Source organism: Leucoraja erinacea, chromosome 1 (genome assembly GCF_028641065.1).
Source record: "Leucoraja erinacea ecotype New England chromosome 1, Leri_hhj_1, whole genome shotgun sequence".
NCBI classification, from domain to species: domain Eukaryota; kingdom Metazoa; phylum Chordata; class Chondrichthyes; order Rajiformes; family Rajidae; genus Leucoraja; species Leucoraja erinaceus.
The window spans coordinates 36,904,313-36,924,604 of NC_073377.1; the positions used below are offsets into that span (position 1 = coordinate 36,904,313).

Below are 20,292 nucleotides of genomic sequence, written 5' to 3' on the forward strand. Positions count from 1 at the left end.
CTTGACAAACTGACTCTCTGTAATCTTCTCAGGAAGTAGAGGCGATGATGAGCTTTCTTGATGATTGCATTAGTGTTCTTGGACCAGGAAAGATCTTCAGAGATGTGCACGCCCAGGAATTTGAAGCTCTTGACCCTTTCAACCATCGACCCGTTGATATAAATGGGGCTGTGGGTCCCCATCCTACTCCTTCCAAAGTCCACAATCAGTTCCTTGGTTTTGCTGGTGTTGAGGGCCAGGTTATTGCGCTGGCACCATATGGACAGTTGCTCGATCTCTCTTCTATACTCTGATTCATCCCCATCAGTGATACGTCCCACAACAGTGGTGTCGTCAGCGAACTTGATGATGGACTATGTTTGCACTATGACCGGTTACGCAATCATGAGTATAGAGTGAGTGCAGCAGGGGCTGAGCACGCAGCCTTGAGGTGCTCCCGTGCTGATTGTTATCGAGGCTGACACATTTCCACCAATACGAACAAACTATGGTCTGTGAATGAGGAAGTCGAGGATCCAATTGCAGAGGGATGCGCAGAGACCCAGTTCTGCGAGTTTGGTAACCAGCTTGGAGGGAATGATTGTGTTAAATGCCGAGCTGTAATCGATGAATAACAGCCTGACATATGAGTTTTTGTTGTCCAAGTGGTCAAGAGCGGAGTCGAGGGCCAGCAAGATCGCATCCACCGTTGATCTGTTGTGGTAAGCGAACTGCAGTGGGTCCAGGTTTTTGTCGAGGTAGGAGTTGATTTGCTCCATGATCAACCTCTCAAAGCACTTCATCACCGCCGGCGTTAGTGCCATTGGTCAATAGTCATTGAGGCACGTCACCTTACTCTTCTTGGGCACCGGTATAATTGATGCCCTTTTAAAGCAGGTGGGGACCTCAGACCTCAGAAGTGAGAGGTTGAAAATGTCCGTAAAAACTCCAGCCAGTTGGTCCGCACAGTTGTAGTCATCTAAACATAACAATTAGTTCACTGCAGATTGGACAAGTTGGGGAAGCTAAACAACCTCCCCCAACAGTTTCAGATTATATTAACACATTAAGGACTGGTGCAATAAGGGCTAAATGCATTTCTCTATATGATTTTAATAATAGTGAACAAAATGGATTGGTGCGGCTAGAATCCATTAACACATCAACAAAATTTACAAATAGAAAATAAGATGCTCTCATTTCATTTGACTAAAATGTATTACATATTCTCAGTTAGTTTTGAAACAACATTTTGGAGATAGGGAGAATTTTGCCTTTCCTTCCTCTTGAGGAGTAGTGCACAGGATGGAGAAATCAACATTTAGTGAAAGGTGTACCAGACATAAAAGTTTAATAATAGAGGATGATCTTCTTTCAAACAAAATCTCCCCAATGAGCATTTATATTTTCAAATTGTGCATGTGAAAATTCTCATTCAATGTGGACAGTACATATTGAATCATATTTGAAGGTTTGCCACATCGCATTGCTAATAATTTCAGGGTGGTTTTCTCAGCACAATAACTGGTTACAGGTGCCTCTAATTAGTATTCAAATTGAACACTACAACAAGACGAGGAAGAAATCTCCAACGCTGCCTGAAACATGCACTTTAAAGTGTCTTTCGTCTAGCCTAAGGAACTATTATAAATAAGACTGCATCCTGTTGGGGCTATTTTCTGTGGAATGACACCTTGGAAAACTCACAATCGAGTGATTAATTACAAAGACTGGCATTTAATAGAAAATATTAGACATATATAATCGAGTTTTTGTCTTGGGTTGCGTTTATGGAATTTTCTGCAGCAGAATAACAGAGTTGCATTAAATATAAGGGCGCTAATGTATGCTGACCAATACCTCGCTTGCGCAATGTTCGTGCTTCAGATCCTAATATGGAAAGTGCTGTTGAAAAATAAAATTAATATGGATTTTAATATTTAACCATTTAGAAAGTATAACATAGACAAGCAGCTGAACATATTTGTATAAGACATTATCTCTACAGTCATTTAATTTCCCTAATATCATGCCCGTATTCACGAAAAATGAAACAATGCTTTAAAATTTGACTAATATCTTTCCTTTAAAATTAAACTTTTAAAAAAATATTTTAAAATGTCTCATGTTTGCAACGACTACCGATTGACAATCAGTTAAGAAGACAGTTGTCATGGGTCAGGCCACTCCGTCCCCATGAAATCTCCCTGATCACCACCACTGGAAACTCAACAAATTCACCTGTCTAGGATCTATGGTGATTGATAACCTCTCTCTGGATGAGGAAATCAATTCACGTATAGGAAAGGCAGCAACTACCATCGGGAGGCTAACCATGGAGGAACCGAAAACTCATAATCAAGACCAAGATGACCGTTTAGAAAGCGTGTATCTCCCGCACATTACTGTGCAGCAGTGAAGCTCAGGACGGAAATTGAATAATTTTCATTTCCGCTGTCTTCGTTGCATCCTGAGAGTTTCTTAGCAGAACAAAATCACCGCCCTCTCTGTTCTCTCACTGACTAACATGCCTAGCATCACTGTGATCCTCAAGCAGAAGCACCTCAGCTGGCTTGGACATGTGCACAAGATGGAAAATTAATGCATCCCCAAAGATGTGCTGTACGGGAAGGACATAAATGCACAGAGGCCAAGAGGAAGACAAATATTTTACTACAAGGGTACGATTAGAAGAGATATGGCAAATTTTAACACTGGCACTGACATCTGGGAAGTGGCTGTTGAGGTGGATAAGTGGAGAAAGGATTCCAGGTGGGTATGAACATAAAGTTCAAGATCCTGGAGACCAGGCACCAATGCCACAAAATGGTCAATGGCAATAGCATCACACTCCCCAATGCAATGGCCAGAGACAACTTCACCTGTCAAAGCTATGGGAGGGTCTGCCTGTTAAGTAGCCATGTTACAAAACTTACCTTCAGTGGCGCTGCAGTTCTGCCACTGGCCGTGTGCGCGACTTTGGCGTCTTTGAGGGGGGGGGGTGGGGTTAATATGCGGTTTTCTCCTGCCTGTCCGAGATATATTTTCTCGGGGTGCTAATGCTGAAGAATTGTTCCGACTGCTGTTCTGTGAATTTTTTTTTAAACCGCGGGACAATTTCAGCGCTGGAGTAAAATAAAAATCCGCTTCTAATGTCGTCAACGCTGACAACAGGACGGATCTTATATACGGGACAGTTAAAGGTAAGCCGTTTATTTTACATATAAACATGCTTCTTAGGATTACCATAATCCAAATGTTACTTTGCGAAAAGATGATTTCGGCCCCATACAAACCGACAGTGTTTTTCCTGCCGATATGAGATTTAAATTCACCGCAAACCGCAACGTTCCAATCGATCGCGTTCCACAAAATCTCACTCGCAAGATGATTTAAATGGCCATTAATTTACGGTAATTAAACACTAAATTCCTTCCATTTGGCCTATAAATTCATGACAATGAGATTTAAAAATTATGTTATATTGTGAATTCTTGTGTGAATGTTATTTGGACACTTAGGTTATTTAAAAATGTTAATCCTTGCTTAAGAAATGGATAGATGTTTAGATCTAGTAATTGAATTTTGTAATTGGGTACAATTAGGTAACTAACTAATTATATGCTTTAATTTCAGGTCATCCAAGTAAGATTGTTTCATATTTGTTTCAGAATGCTTCAATCTATAATAACTGAAAATTTCATTCAGTTCTCTTAATTTTTAAGAAAGTTATGGGCTTTTGACTGTCCTCGATCACAGCTTTTGTGTTAAGTCAATGGAAAAGCTGTTAATTTCCGAGTATGAAAATGGCCATAACTTTTTTAATACTGAAGATATGAAAGTGACTTATGTGTCAAATTAAACTTCTTTTTATGCTTTATCTGATGGGATAAATTGCAGACTTTTTTAAATCTCATAATTTTATAACATTGCTATGTTAAGGATAGGCCTAATCAGCCACAGCATAAACTTCAACCGCAGATGAAACATTCCCCTCTCCAAGAAGAACAACGTCAAAGCCACATCATCCTCTCTTGCAGATGGACAGATGCCAACTCTATTTCAAACCCAATGCTCTTCATCCACTTTACTCAAACTATCTGTCAAGCCACCTCTAACCTTCAATTTACCTTGTGATCTTTGATATGGTATTGAATTAGGAATAAAAGCAGTTTGTTAGGAATCAAAGTAAGTTGTTCGTACAAGTATCATTACAGTTGCAAACAAATTAACGAGTAACATGAACAGCTATTTAAATATTGTGAGGTGAATATTTTCTATAAGGATATCAACTTAGCACATGAAATGGCAACTTCAGTTCACTGATACATCAACTCACTTTAAATCAAAGTTGAAAGGTCAAGTCTCGCTCCAGAAATGTGGATCATAAAACAAGCCTGATATATGAGTTCGTGCTGATGAACTGAGTATTGTCCAATATGCTATCTGTGACGTAAGATGCCAGCCCGGGCCTGCTTGTTCTCTCTGATGGGATTTTTCTCCTCACTCTTACTACATTCCAACCCTTACAGATCCAATGATATGGCACTCATGCTTAGCATTAAGTTTCACATGTACCCTCATGAGATGATGCTTGGAGATTGATTTCCTCAACTTCGCAAAAGACCTTCCCACACTGATGTCTGATCTTGAGGAGGGCAACTCCTATTACATATTAAGAGTAATGAAAATATTGTTAATGGCTATTGCCACAAACTCCACGTTCTTATCATTGCTTCTTCCTTTACCTGGTCACCACTTCAGACTAAACCAGCATGTTTCAAACCATTTGACTAAAATAGTATCCTACATCTTCTCCCATCACAAAACCTCTCCCTTCATGAATTATCTCCCTTCACCCTGCCTCAATTCATCTGTTGGCAGCACAGCATCCTCTTAAAAGCATAACCACTTCCACACTCAAATTTTACAATGATTTTGTGAATTTCTCCATCTGTCATTTGAGTGAGCAATCCCAACATGACATTAAATACAATGCTAGTAAGAGTGCTGTTATGATCTGTGGAACCAAAGAGGATAAATGTCTAAAATTTCCTGATTTTAAATTGTCTGACAATAATCTTAGTGTCTGTAATAAGGTAAAATATCTAGGGCATATTATTACAGAACAAATGACAGATGATGAGGATATTTATAGGCAACGACCAATGCTGTATATACAGGCGAATATTCTCTTGCGTAAATTTGGTGCGTGTGCAGATGTGGTGAAGATGTCGCTATTGAGAGCATACTGCACACCCCTCTACACTGCGCACCTGTGGTCGAACTATGGAAAGGCAAGTTTGCAGAGACTAAAGGTGGCATATAACAATGCCATGAGAACACTGCTAAGGAAACCTAGATGTTGTAGTGCCCGTAATATGCTTGTGGCTGCAGGAGTCAGTACTTTAGAAGCTATCCTAAGAAATCACATGTATAATTTTATTTGCAGGATAAACGACTCTAAAAATGTGATTATTGTGGCCTTGACAAACATAAGGGTTAGCACTACACGCTATGAATCCCAGCTGTGGAGACACTGGTGTCGTTGTCTCATTGTAGGACATTGATCATTCTTTTAATCTGGATTTTTAACATGTATTGTGTTTTTTAAAATATATAATTTATGATGCTCTTATAAGTGATATACTAAGATTTTATAGGTACTTTATGATATTATTTTTAATATGCAATGCATTTTTTAAAATGTAATGTTGCCCCTTGTCTGGACCTCGAGTCCGTAATAAGGTTTATTATTATTATTATTATAGTTCCATAACTCCATGTGATGTTAGCTTGGTGGCCCAATACACTTGTGCCCATGGACCAACGCCCACTCTAAGTTCCCCATTTTCTTTTATAACTTTTTGATTATGATCTTAATTCTCCTCCCTATCTCTGAAACCTTTTCATCTGAATTTATTATCTTCCCAAATGGAATCGCTGCATGGGGTTAACCATCTCAATGTCAATCAGGTTTCAAAACTGCAAATGTACTTCCCAATTTGACTGACTCAGCAAATGTGCGCATGGTGTGGACAGTGGTTCTCTCCAGAAAGATTTAGACAGAAAAGGTTGTACTCTTATATCAGTAGCTGGCTATTAGCATTGTGTACAGGTCAGGTCGGGGGGAGTTCACCCTGCCACGGGTGCCATGTAATCCCATGCTACCTGCTTCATGGTCGGATAGTCGGCAACTAAACCGTCTCCCCCACCTGGTTTGCCAGGTAAGGAGGGGGCTGTGGACCCCCAGCAGGACCAAAAACAAGGCCTGTCAAAGTGCAGATCAGCTTCTAGTGAGCCAATGGCCATCCACACTTCAGTAGAAGTTGCGATCACTGTCGCACATTGCATTGTAAGGAATGATGATAAAGCACACACACACCAAAATCCTATACTTCCAACGGCAGAAGTCTGCAGGAAGTGGAGGACAGAGATGTGTGGTGCGTCCGTCACTATTGCCGTTGAAAACCAGCAACACTGCGTCGCTAATGTTTTCAACGATGATGAATTAATGAAGGAACAATGTAACCGCATTCTGTACAATTCACCTAATGGTGCAAACTGAAAAATAAATAACAAAAGCTTGCATTGATCGACTTTAAAGTTACCTCACAAAATCTGGGGCACGGGTGATCATATATTCAAAGTCAGCTAAGGAAAGTTTCCCATCACCATCCAGGTCTCCTTCCTCCATGATTTTGCTGCACACCAATTGAATTTCTTCATCTGACAGCTCCTTGTTTGTAAGCTTGTTGAGCATTACCTCCAGATCAGATTGGCAAATGAAGTTATCACTGTTGAAGTCTGTGCAAAATGTGAAACAGATTAAAAAAGTTTGTTTTACTGGAGAATTCAGCAGTAAGACAAAAAATTGTTTCTTGCAATTTTTCTTTCAAGTTTGATAATGAGTTCCACTTTGCTTTTTTATTTTGAAAGGATGGTACAGAATAGACAATAGACAATAGGTGCAGGAGTAGGCCATTTGGCCCTTTGAGCCAGCAACGCCATTCAATGCGATCATGGCTGATCAACCACAATCAGTACCCCGTTCCTGCCTTCACCCCATATCCCTTGACTCCGCTATTTTTAAGAGCCCTATCTAGCTTTCTCTTGAAAGCATCCACAGAACCTGCCTCCACCGCCCTCTGAGGCAGAGAATTCCACAGACTCACCACTCTCTCAAATCTCAAAACCACAACTCCCAAATATCAGAGCACCTACTAGATTGAAATAAACAGAAACATAAATAGGATGAATTAAACACTGACTGGACAAGATGAATGGATTTTGAAAGTGCGTAGCTTTTTTGAAAGAATGAAGAAGAATGCTAAAAATTACATAATTTGAGGGGCTAGGGTGAGTGGGGAGGGATGAGAGAACCAGGAAGTCACAGAGAAAGTGGTTGCTGTGGAAAGCAGAAAAGGGCAGGGTTTGGTTCCCACAAGGTACTGCAGATGCCAGAATCTGCAGCAAACAGAAAGAGAGCTGCTGGAGGAACTCAGTCGGCAGAGCATTGTGAAAATGAATGGACAGTGAATATTTTGAGTCGAGACCTTTCAGCTAGAGCAGAGGCTAAGTAGTCAGTGTAAAGTGATAGTGGGAAGAGTTTAGTTTAGAGATACAGCACGGAAACAGGCCCTTCGGACCACAGAGTCCACGCCGACCAGCGATCCCCGCACACTTGCACTATCCTACACACACTAGGGACAATTTACAATTATACAAAGCCAATTAACCTACAAACCTGTACGTCTCTGGAGTGTGGGAGGAAATCAGAGACCCCGGAGAAATCCCATGCAGGTCACGGGGAAAACGTACGAACTCCGTAATGACAAGCACAGATATTCAGGATCGAACCGGGTCTCTGGCACTGGAAGGCAACAACTCTACTGCATCATCATCTTTGGGCAAGGTTTGGGCAAGAGCTAGAAAGCAGTGGGTTGATACAGGTGGGGGGGAGTTGGCAAATAGAAGGCATAGGGGGGAGGGAAAGGTGGAGACAGCAACAGAGGCTAAGAGGTGATAAGCACAAAACCTTAAAAGCTATTGATTTTGGAAGCTAATGGAAAGGGAAATTTAATCTTATATCAAGAATCAATTATCTTAAATTTCTAAGCAATCTTTGTAGCAAGCTTTTAACACAATAGTAGACTGCAACTGAGACAGTATCTGAACCCAGTGGAACTTCTTCTGACAAGATGACAATAAGTAGCTTAAATTTGATTTATGGTTAGCAGAATCTTTCCATTTTCTATTCTTTAGCTTCGTGGGTTTTTTGGGGCCTTAATGGAATACATACACATTTAAGAAAAGTACACAATGTATGTATTAATGAGTAATCAATGCAATTTCTCTATGTGGGGATATTTTGTCAACTTATTACAACAGTTCAGTTTTTCTTCAAAGGTTTGATGTTAGAACAATTTGAATCCATACCCTTCCTTGGCTGAGCTTCAAATCTGCAGATTTTAAGTTACAGACAGAGTTTTGTTTCAAGTATATTAGATTAGATAGATAGATAGATAGATAGATAGATAGATAGATAGATAGATAGATAGATAGATAGATAGATAGATAGATAGATAGATCCTTTATTGTCATTCAGACCTTTCGGTCTGAACGAAAATTATGTTGCCTGCAGTCATACACAGAATCAATAATAACAAAACATACAATAAACACAAATTAAACATCCACCACAGTGAGTTCACCAAGCACATCCTCACTGTGATGGAGGCAAAGTCTCCTCTTAATGTAAATGTTTTTATGATACATCTCTTTCAGATCAAGATTTTATATGAAATTCCCTTCCCATTTAAAAAAGTCGGTACTTTTAGTCGGTAGTAAAGAAAGCAAACTCAATGCATTTATTTCAAGAGGGCTTGTATACAAAAACAGGGATGTATTGCTGAGGCTCTATGGCACTGGTAAGGCTGCATTTGGAATATTGTGAGCAATTTTGGTCCTATATCTGAGGAAGGACGTGCTGGCTCTGGAGAGGGTCCAGAGGAGGTTTACAAGAATGATCCCAGGAATGAGTAGGTTAACTTATGATGAGCATTTGGCAGCACTGGGCCTGTACTTGCTGGAGTTTGGAAGATTGAGGGGGTACGTCATTGAAACATACAGAATAGTGAACGGCTTGGATAGAGTAGAGAGGATGTTTCCACTAGTGAGAGAGTCTAGGACTAGAGGTCATAGCCTCAGAATTAAAGGATGTTTTTTTAGGAAGGAGTTGAGGAGAAATGTATTTAGTCATAAGTGGTGAATCTGTGGAATCCTTTGCCACGTAAGGCTGTAGAGGTCGTCGGGGGATATTTTTAAGGTGGAGATAGATAGATTTGTTACTAGTACAGGTGTCAGGGGGTTATGGGGAGAATAGAAAATAGACAATAGGTGCAGGAGTAGGCCATTCGGCCCTTCAAGCCAGCACCACCATTCAATGTGGTCATGGCTGATCATCCACAATCAGTACTCCGTTCCTGCGTTCTCCCCATATCCCCTGACTCCGCTATCTTCAAGAGCCCTATGTAGTGCTCTCTCTTGAAATATCCAGAGAACCGGCCTGCACCGCCCTCTGAGGCAGAGAATTCCTCAGACTCACAACTCTCTGTGTGAAAAATTGTCTCCTCATCTCCGTTCTAAATGGCTTACCCCTTATTCTTAAACCATGGCCCCTGGTTCTGGACTCCCCCAACATCGGGAACATGTTTCCTGCCTCTAGCGTGTCCAAACCTTTAATAATCTTATATGTTTCAATAAGATCCCCTCTCATCCTTCTAAACTCCAGAGTATACAAGCCCAGCTGCTCCATTCTCTCAGCATATGACAGTCCCGCCATCCCAAGAATTAACCTTGTAAACCTACACTGCACTCCCACAATAGCAAGAAAGTCCTTCCTCAAATTAGGGGACCAAAACTGCACACAATACTCCAGGTGTGGTCTCGCTAGGGCCCTGTACAACTACAGAAGGACCTCTTTGCTCCTATACTCAACTACTCTTGTTATGAAGACCAACATGCCATTCGCTTTCTTCACTGCCTGCTGTACCTGCATGCTTACTTTCATTGACTGATGAACAAGGACCCCCCAGATCCCGTTGTACTTCCCCTTTTCTCAATTTGACACCATTTAGATAATAATCTGACTTCCTGTTTTTGCCTTCAAAGTGGATAAGCTCACATTTATCCATATTAAACTGCATCTGCCCACTCACCCAACCTGTCCAAGTCACCCTGCATTGTCATAGCATCTTCCTCACAGTTCACACTGCCACCCAGCTTTGTGTGATCTGCAAATTTGCTAATGTTACTTTGAATCCCTTCATCTAAATCATTGATGTATATTGTCTATAGCTGCGGTCCCAGCATCGAGCCTTGCGGTATCCCACTATTCACTGCCTGCCATTCTGAAAGGGATTAACGGGTCCAGGTACACTACATCCACTAGCTCTTCCTTGTCCATTTTCCTATTTACATCCCGAAAAAATTCCAGAAAATGAGTCGGGCATGATTTCCCCTTCGTAAATCCATTCTGACTCGGACCAATTCTGTTATTGCTCTCCAAATGTGCCACTATTTCATCTTTCATAATTGTCTCCAGCATCTTCCCCACCACTGATGTCAGGTTAAATGGTCTATAATTCCCTGTTTTCCCTCTCCCGCCTTTCTTAAAAAGTGGGATAGCATTAGCTACCCTCAGGACCCATTAATCCACAGGATCTGATCCTGAATCTATAGAATGTTACGACTAAAAACAGTCCAAAATAAAGGATCCTCTGGCAGCATAACCTTCTCCTGGCTGGTTTTATGTAGGAGCATTTACATCCCTCGGGCAAATCAATTAACTTGATTTTAATATGAGGCTGAAAATAGACTAGTTAATAAATGTATTTTTCATAATAGATCAGACCATAACTTTAATTTGCAAAAGATTTCTACTATTTCCAAAGATACAATTCGCTTACCGTAAATTTTAAATGCATAATATGCTTTTAAATTGTTAGATGCCAGATTGCTTAAGGCAGAGAACATATTTAGAAATTCGTTAAATGTCATGAACCCCTGGTCATCCTCTGAAAACACTTGAAGGATCTTTTGGTGAAAGGGGTTTTCCTGAAAAAAGAAAAGCATTCATCTCAAATATTCAGCATTTGTAAAATATCCAGAGAATGCATATGGCATGGTGAATTATTAGATAACACCAAATCTGCCACAACACTATCACCCTCTCCCACTTGCTGCCTGGTGGCATTGATTATTTTTAATGCATTCTTAAAAATGATCACCTCTAGTGGCCAGTGGCCCTGGTCCTAGCAGTAGATGCTATCTTTAAAAATAGAAATAGTCTTCTGTGGGGGCAGCACTGTGGAGCAGCTGACAGAGCTGCTGCCTCATGGCAGATATCCGGATTGATCCTGACATCGGGTGTTGGCTGTGTGGAGTTTGTATGTTCTCCCTGTGAGCAGGGATTTCATCCAGATGGTCCGGTTTCCTTCCACGTTCCAAAGACGCGCAAGTTTGTAGGTTAGCTGGCCTCTGTAAAATTGCCCATTGTAAGGAGTGGATGCAAAAGTGGGGTAACATAGATTGGGTGATCGATGGTCGGAGTGGTACTCAGTGGGCCGAAGGGCCTGGATCCATGCTGTATTTCTAAATTAAACTAAACTGGTCAAATAGTTTGACACCAATAATCTTCCTATGTTGCAACAGTGTTACGGATATTTTCTGGTCTCCTCTGAGCCAAGGTTGATTTCCTTCAGGTTTTACAAAAGGTTGCTGCCTAGATTAGGGAGTGTTAGCTACAAGAAGCGGTTGAACGAACTTGGATTGTTTTCACCAGAATCCCTGAGAGGAGACCGGACTAGAGGACATAGCTTTAGTTAGCAATGTTACAAAATTTTGAGATTTAAAAAATCAAGTCTGCAATTTATCCCATCAGATAAAGCATAAAAATAAGTTTAATTTGACACCTAATTCACTTTCATATCTCAAGTATTTAAAAGGTTATGGCCATTTTCATACTTGGAAATTAGCATCTTGTTCCCTATTGATTTTCTATGGACATAACAAAAAAGCTGTGATCGTGGACAGTCAAAAGCCCATAACTTTCTTAAAAATTAAGAGAACTGAATGAAATTTTTAGTTATCATAGATTGAAGCACTCCGAAACAAATATAAAATAATCTTACTTGGATGACCTGAAATTAAAGCATATAATTAGTTAGTTACCCAATTGTAGCTAATTTCAGACTTCAATTACTAGATCTAAACATCGATCCATTTCTTATTAAATAATTAACATTTTTAAATAGCCTAAGTGTCCAAATAATATTCACAAATAATTCACAATAAAACATGATTTTTAAGTCTCATTTACATTAATTTATAGGCCAAATGGAAGGAATTTAGTGTTCAATTGCTGTAAATTAAAGTCCATTTAAATCAGCTTTCTAGTGGGATCCTGTGAACGCGCTGGTTTAGAACGTTCACAATCATAAGAGGAATAGATCGGGTAGATGCACACAGTATTTTGCCCAGAGTAGGGGAATCGAGGACCAGAGGCCATAGGTTCAAGCTGAAGGGGAAAAGATTTAATAGGAATCTGAGGGGTAACTTTTTCACACAAAGGGTGGTCGGTGTATGGAACAAGCTGCCAGAGGAGGTAATTGAGGCTGGGACTATCCCATTGTTTAAGAAACAGTTAGACAGGTACATGGAGAGGACAGGTTTGGAGGGATATGGACCAAACGCAGGCAAGTGGGACTTGTGTAGCTAGGGCATTGAAGGCCAGTGTGTGAGAGTTGGGCCGAAGGGCCTGTTTTCACACTGTATCACTCTATGACCTGTGACTACGAGACCTATGATTCTAAGCTGTTCTTGAACCTTGAGACAGCGCCACCAATGGATCCGTTTGTTGGTGGGGAGGGGGGGCAGCACCTGTGATGGACTGGGTGTGTTCACCAATTTTTATAATCTCCTTCACTGGGCATTCGAGTTGCTGAACCAGGCCATGATGCAACCAGTCGATATTCTCTCTCCTGGACATTCAAGAGAGTATTCTTCAACATACAAAATCCCCTCAATCTTCTAAGGAAGTAGAGGCATTGACGGGGTTTCTTTAGGATTTAATCAATGTGCTGGGCCAATGACATCTTCAGAGATATACATGCCCAGAAAACAATGAGGTTCAAATATCAGGATAAGCTTGTTGTAATGAACCAATCTCATAAAGCACATGTAATATTTATCACAGCTTTCAACCAGTAAAAGTACAGCAGTATCACTTTTATATCCAGTCTTTTAGTCGTACCTTTAGTTCTGGCATCTCAGTAATGAGTTGTAGAGGTATTTTGATATCTTCTCTATTATTACAGTGGCAAGGAATATTCTGCAGTGCCAATGCATGGAATCTTTGATATAATCTGAAATACAACAAAAATGGGACAAAATTTTCCCCCGTATGATATAAATAACAAAAAAAGATGAGGTAAGATTTAGGTTTGTTATTGTCATGTGTCTTGATGTACACTAAAAAGCTTTGTTCTGCATGCTACCCAATTAAATGATATAATACGATACATACATACAATCAAGGTAAACTGAAGTACAATAAGTTGGGCAAGGAGGAAGTTAGGGTGCAGAATATAGTTCTCAACATTGTAGTGCACCAGGTCTATAGACAAACTCCAATTTCCACAATTGGGTAAAGATGAAATGGCCAGTTTATGGAAGGACCATTCAGATTATAGTGGGAAAAAATGTGTTCCCAAGTCTAGTGATGCTTTCAAGCTTCTGCATCTTCTGCCCAATGAGAAAGGGGGAGAATAAGGGTTGACCGGGATGGAAAATGTCATTAATTATGTTGGCTGTTTTTCTGAAGCGCTGTGAAGAGTAGATGGAGTCAATGGTGGGGAATCTGATCTGTGTGCTGGACTGAGCTACATCCACAGCTCTCTGCAATTTCTTGCAGTATTCTACAGAATTGTTCCCGCACCAATGCATGGAATGCACGATGCATACCGACAATGGTTTAATTAATAGGGGAAATTACAGGAGAAGTTTTACAATAGAAGTATGTCAATGAAAATGGAAAATAATTGAGATATGGAAGTACAAGAATGGAGCAAGAAATAGCAGAACAAAATTTACTGGGAGCTTTCTAAAGATATTTATGGTCATGTATGGTATAGTATAAGTCAGGAAGTTAGTGGAATATGTAACAAGGTAAAACAATAACCAGAGAATATCAGTAAAAAAAAAGACAAGCCAATGGTGACACAATTCACTGCAGATGCGAGAATATTGCATAGAACACAAAATACTGGTGCAATTCAATGGGTCAGGCAGCATCTCTGGTGGACTTGGGTAGGCAAAGTTTTGGGTTGAGGCCATTCTTCAGACGGATTGTATTATGATGGAGAAAGCTGGAGAAGGTGAGGATGGGGGGCGGTGGGATAAAGTCTGACAAGTGATAGGTGGATAGAGGTAAATGGGAATTCTGATAGGCAGATGGGTGGACAAAGGCAAGAAGCTAAAAGGAGACAAAAGGGAACAAAAAGGGGCACAAGGGAGATAAAAGGGTTTAGATAAGGAGAGAACATGGTTGAAACGTAAAGCCAGAGGAAGATATGGAGGTGGAAAGGGAAGGGTAGAGTAAGAGAAAGAGGCATTATAGTGAGAGAAATCGGTGTGTGAGGTGGCGGGGGGCACAGAAAACAGAGAAGGGGGAAGGGGGATGTTCCTAAATCAGTCCTTTGAGAATCCTATTGAGGGAAATTTATTTTAGCTCCAGTATGGTGTGATGAGAAAGGCTTCATTAATAATTTGGTAGTTAATGGGCCTTTAGGGAAAGTGATCATTATATGACAGCATTTTATAATGAGATTGAAGTAGATATCATAAAATAAAGCAAAATTTGAAGCATAAGTTATGAGAGTAACTCAGCGGGTCAGGCAGCATCTCTGCAGAACATGGATAGGTAACATTTCAGGTGGACGGACTGTCTCAACTCGAAACGTCACTTCTCCATGTTTCCAGGGATGACCTGTTGTTACTCTGGCACTTTATGTCCTTTGGTAGATTAGGAATGCATTTCGTTGTCTCTGTACTGTACACTGACAATGACAATTAAAATTGAATTTGAATCTGAAACTACTTCAGAAGATATGACAGTAAATGAACACAGTAATATTCAAATAATTCATATATTCTAAACAATAAAAATATTTCACAGTAAACCCCAAAGTCCTAACAAAAGTGCTCCGGCCATCGGTAATGAAAAAATAATTATAGTATAAATACAAACCAAAATTAAAAGTTTGACCATTTGTGACTGGGATAAAAATAAATGTTCCTTTAATCTTGTAGCAATTTAAACTTGTCAGTCATTACTGGATGGCTGCTGTTTCTCACAAAGACATTTCCAACAGTTCTGTCCACATTGCCTCTTCCGCAAAGAAAAAGAAAGGCATCAGACACCTGAAAATTGAGCGAGCTCTCTTGCAACTAATGCTCCACCTTGACTTGGAAAAATATTACCATTCTTTCATCATCACTGGGCTTAAATATCAGGATAGAAATGCCACTAAAAAGCAGGATAGAAATGACTTGATCAGATGGTAAGTTCAAGATACAAACTCACTATAACTTTCGCCAGTGAAATAAACGCTGACCTTGCTTGTGATTCCCACATTCAATAACTTTTTTTTTAACGCTGAGCCATATTTATTGAGTTGTGAATGTGTGGGATTAATAAATTTATACCGATGTACCAGTTCTTATGTATAGGAAGGACCTGCAGATGCTGGTTGAAACTGAAGATAGACACAAAATGTTGGAGTAACTCAACAGGTCAGGCAGCATCTCTGGAGAAAAGGAATAGGTGACGTTTTGGGTTGAGACCCTTCTGACTAATGGTTGCTGCTCTTTGATGAGGGCGCTCAGCATCGCCAAGGACTGCTCTCACCCCAACCATGGACTGTTTACCCTCCTACCATCCGGGAGGCGCTACAGGTCTCTCCGTTGCCGAACCAGCAGGTCGCGGAACAGCTTCTTTCCGGCGGCTGTCACTCTACTCAACAACGTACCTCGGTGATTGCCAATCACCCCCCCCCCCCCCCCCTTGGACACTTATTATTATTCATTCAAATCGTTTGCTATGTCGGTCTTCCAGGGAGATGCTAAATGCATTTCGTTGTCTCTGTACTGTACACTGACAATGACAATTAAAATTGAATCTGAATCTGAATCTTGATGTCATAAGAGTAAACAATACAATTGAAATTGTGCCTCAAGTACAGTTTAATCTTGGCAGCTTTGCAAAAACCAACAAGACCTCATTCTTGGACAGTACATAATACCTTCAGAAACCCCAACCATCTGCTTTGGCTCCAAACTCATAGCGCATTAGGGGTTTTGCTAAACACAACCATTATTTAGTAGGTTGAGGACATTTCTCTCACATTGCTTATCAACTTACCTCATTATGTCTTTCTTTGTAAAGACTGTACAATCCTTGAAATAGAAAACAACACTTTTTAGTAACCATTTATAAAGTTGCCATATATCATAAACATGCAAATACCTGTCAGTTACTTTCTCTCCAAATTTCAGGATAATTCATTAGGCTATCTAACACTTACTACCGTGAGAACAAAAACTTGAATTTCAGGAGTTGCAGCATTTTAATTAGCAAGCTTGTGAATAGAGGAGTTAACAGTTCACTTCAGTTGAATTCCTGTGTCACATAGAAACAGAAACATAGAAAATAGGTGCAGTAGACGGCCATTCGGCCCTTCGAGCCAGCACTGCCATTCATTGTGATCATGGCTGATCGTCCCCTATCAATAATCCGTGCCTGCCTTCTCCCCATATCCCTTGACTCCACTAACCCCTAGAGCTCTATCTAACTCTCTCTTACATCCATCCAGTGACTTGGCCTCCACTGCCCTCTGCGGCATGGAATTCCATAAATTCACAAATCTCTGGGTGAAAAAGTTTTTTCTCACCTCAGTCTTAAATGACCTCCCCTTTATTCTAAGAATATTCTAAGAATTCACCTCAGAAATCCACAATACTTTTCATGTCCTGGACACAAGCAGAGGTAGGAAGTGCTGTCTGCTGGATGAACCTGTGTTATCAGAGCTTGAGCGATAGCTGGCACTACTGTGATGCACATTTGGTGAGTAGATTCAGGAGTTACTACCTAGCAACAGCAAAGAGTGATCAAGCATGAATCCACTGATTGCATCTTATTCTTGTTGCATTCACCTCTGAATAATTCTACTAAGGTGGGGTTTTTAGGGCTAAAGTCAGATACAACAAGGTGGGTCCCACGCTTGGATCAGATGTACAAAGGAGGAAGAGGAAATTAGAAAGGCTGGAATGACAGAGGGTGCAACAATTAGGAGTGGTATCTTTGCAACTACCTACAAACATGGTCCTAGTGTCAATGGCATTGACAAGCAGCTGAGGAATCTTCTGTGCCAAGGAACAGGTTGTGGTTTGTATCGCTACCAGTAACACAGGCAGAAAGAGGGATCATGTCCAGGAAGCAGAAGTTAGGAAACTAGGAACAAGTAAAAGGGAGGACCTCAGAGGGAGGAATCTCTTGAGTTTGCACTACACTTGGTGCCATGAGCAAAGAAGAAGGAGGTTGTGGCGAGAGATGTGTTGCAGAAGAAAGGATTTTAAAAGGGAGGACTTCCACAAGGTAGACAAGTTATGCTTCAGTGCGTTGGGGACATATTGATATATCGGGTGGTTTATTTTTACTGAAGACAAAAAGGACCCCAGATACTGGAATCTAGAACAAAAAAACAGAAGAACTCCAATGGGTTGAGAAGCATCTGTGGTGGCAAAAGATGCAAGGTGATATTTTAATTCAAAACCCTACCTTAGGACTGATTCGGGGTCTCAACCTGAAACATCGATGCACACTATTTGCTTCCACAGATGCTGGTGGACCTGCTGAATTCTTCCATCTTCCTGTCTTTTGGCTTATTATTGCTGCCGATGACAGAGGACTGGGAACCTGAACGTGGAGTCTGAAGGTAGGGAGGGTGGGAAATGGAAACAAGGAATTAGTTAGCAAGGCTATAAGGCAGAATAATGAGGACTCAAAAAGGACAAAAACAGTATATTGGTAATAATCAATAGTACATGTTGTAAAGTCTGATACAACAGTTATTACAAAAAGCTATCTTAAGGGTAGGAAGAAATTCCAATTAGATGTTCCTATTGGGTTTTAAAATGGAGGTTAGGGGAAAGAGGATAACATGCTTGTAGTTGGGGTGGGGGGCAGAGAGATGATACATTACTTATTGAACCAATTATAGTTAACCCCCTAGAATTATTAACAGTCATCTGAGTTGGAGTGTCCATTCTGTTCTCAACTGTGATTAATCTGGGGAGTGTGCCACAAGTTGGAACATTATCAGGAGCTAACATTACAGGATAGCGATTATGGCCCTTTGTCAACCGCATGTGCACTAAAGAGTTGGTTATTCCATCTTTCTAACCAGATACAGATAAAAGATACTTCCGATTACATAAAGTCCATGCAACTTCCAATTTGCCAACTCAGCCTCTAAGGGTGAGCTGCATTAGAACATCTTAATATAATAAAAACAAATATAAAACCCTCAGAAGAATATCATCTTTCAAATATGATTCTTGACCAGCAATATTGATAATATTACATTTCAAATATATTCAATTTAGTTTTCTAATTGGTTTGAATCCTAAGTTTTAAATGCATTTTACATGCAGTGCATTGATGTTATGTATCAATAGTATTTTGCCATAAATCTATTCCATTGCTGCCACCTACAGTCCTTTAGATGGTCACAGATACTAAATTGAATCTTCTATCTTTTTAACCAGATACAGATAAAAGAATCAAGGGATATGGGGGGGGGGTGGGAAGCAGGAACGGGGTACTGATTTCAGATGATCTACAATGATCTGCCATGATCATATTGAATGGCGATGCTGGTTTGAAGGGCCGAATGGCCTACTCCTGCACCTATTTTGTTATATTTCCGTGTTTCTATGTTTTCACTGCTGCCGATAGATATAAAAACTGTATCCAAACAAAATGAAAATAGTATTTGCAATCATTGCTTCAATGGCATTAACGAGGACGTTGTGACAGAGGAGGCATTCCTTCCTCTGAGCGTTTAAATCCTAAAATATTTCACGATAATTGTTTGGTTTCTGGTTAGTATTCTACGTGCTCATCCATTTCAGAACCCTGCCATACACTATATCCAAATAATGACGCTGAAATTCACAAGCTTCTCCAGAATTAGGAGATAGCAAATATGGTTATAGTTTAAATCAATGAACATCACTTTGGTAAATATTTGCTGCCCCATTATATAATATTATTTTTCAATGACATTAAAATAATGGTTAGGTGTAGGAAGGAACCGAAGATAGACAACAAAAAGCTGGAGTAACTCAGCGGGCCAGGCAGCATCTCTGGAGAGAAGGGATGGGTGACGATTCGGGTCGAGACCCTTCCTCGGGTTCTTTCGTGTTTTCAAAGAAGAGTTTTACCGAGCGTTACATCTATTTTATATCCCAAGCAGAACTGCTTAAACGAAGATTCCTTTTCTATTATAGCATAATAGATCTGTACATTTAGAAGCACCATTAAAGATGTGATAACCTTATATATTTTTATGTTACATATAATCTCTTCGGCGGACTTACCTGGTATTCATCTAGCTGCTCTTCAGTAAATACACTTTGTTTATTTCCCATTGTAAATGTGCGGCTCCAGTAAATCTCCACTCTTCTCAAATAATGTTGGGGTTCAGGTTATATTATTACATTACAATCAATTTTTGTTTTGAAAAATCATGTTGAAAAATCAGACAGACATGCCAGAATGATCCAGCCTTTGACTAGAGCAATTTCAGCCTAATGCTTAGTTTGGTGAGGAAGAGGGACAGTCTAATGTGACTGGCTCGAACAAGCGTTATACAAGTATTTTCTAAATCAATTAGCTCTTTCACAGTGTGCCAGCTGCAGATTGTCTTTCACTTTAAATATTATTTTGTTTTATTATTTGGTTGACATTTGCCAGTATTAAACAATATGATGCCATTTTCTATGTGGACAGTCCTATTATACGGAGAATGATAAATTATGGGCTACTGCAGACCTCTTAAGTGCCAATAAAGGATTAACAGTTTGCAGTGATATTTACTGAACCCAAAACATGTATTTCTTACTGAGGTTATTAAATGAGATGAAGAAAAATAATCAGAAAAAATAATAACAGCCCCGAGATATTTTTGA

At 40.1% G+C, this 20,292-nt stretch overlaps 1 protein-coding gene across 2 annotated transcripts; it reads right to left on the reverse strand.

Moving 5' to 3' along the window:
• Positions 1-745: 745 nt before the first annotated feature.
• Positions 746-19,752, reverse strand: LOC129695756 (calcium and integrin-binding family member 2-like). 2 transcript variants are annotated; one of them, XM_055633031.1, is made up of 6 exons: positions 19,702-19,752; positions 16,463-16,497; positions 13,295-13,406; positions 10,950-11,097; positions 6,591-6,786; positions 746-1,884 (listed from the first exon to the last, which is right to left on the reverse strand). In XM_055633031.1, exons 1-6 carry the CDS (start codon positions 19,750-19,752, stop codon positions 1,863-1,865), a joined length of 564 nt encoding a protein of 187 aa, XP_055489006.1. In that variant the 3' UTR covers positions 746-1,862. The 2 variants fall into 2 exon arrangements, with proteins under 2 accessions (XP_055489006.1, XP_055489015.1); XM_055633040.1 differs by lacking the exons at positions 13,295-13,406; positions 16,463-16,497.
• Positions 19,753-20,292: the final 540 nt, after the last annotated feature.

Excerpts from the sequence above, each read along its gene's own strand:
- LOC129695756 (XM_055633031.1), bottom strand. The coding sequence starts at position 19,752 with ATGGGAAATAAACAAAGTGTATTTACTGAAGAGCAGCTAGATGAATAC. Across the intron at positions 16,498-19,701 it reads AGCAGCTAGATGAATACCAG|GATTGTACAGTCTTTACAAA; the intron begins GTAAGTCCGCCG and ends TTCTATTTCAAG. Across the intron at positions 1,885-6,590 it reads CGTGCCCCAGATTTTGTGAG|CACTTTCCATATTAGGATCT; the intron begins GTAACTTTAAAG and ends ATTTTTCAACAG.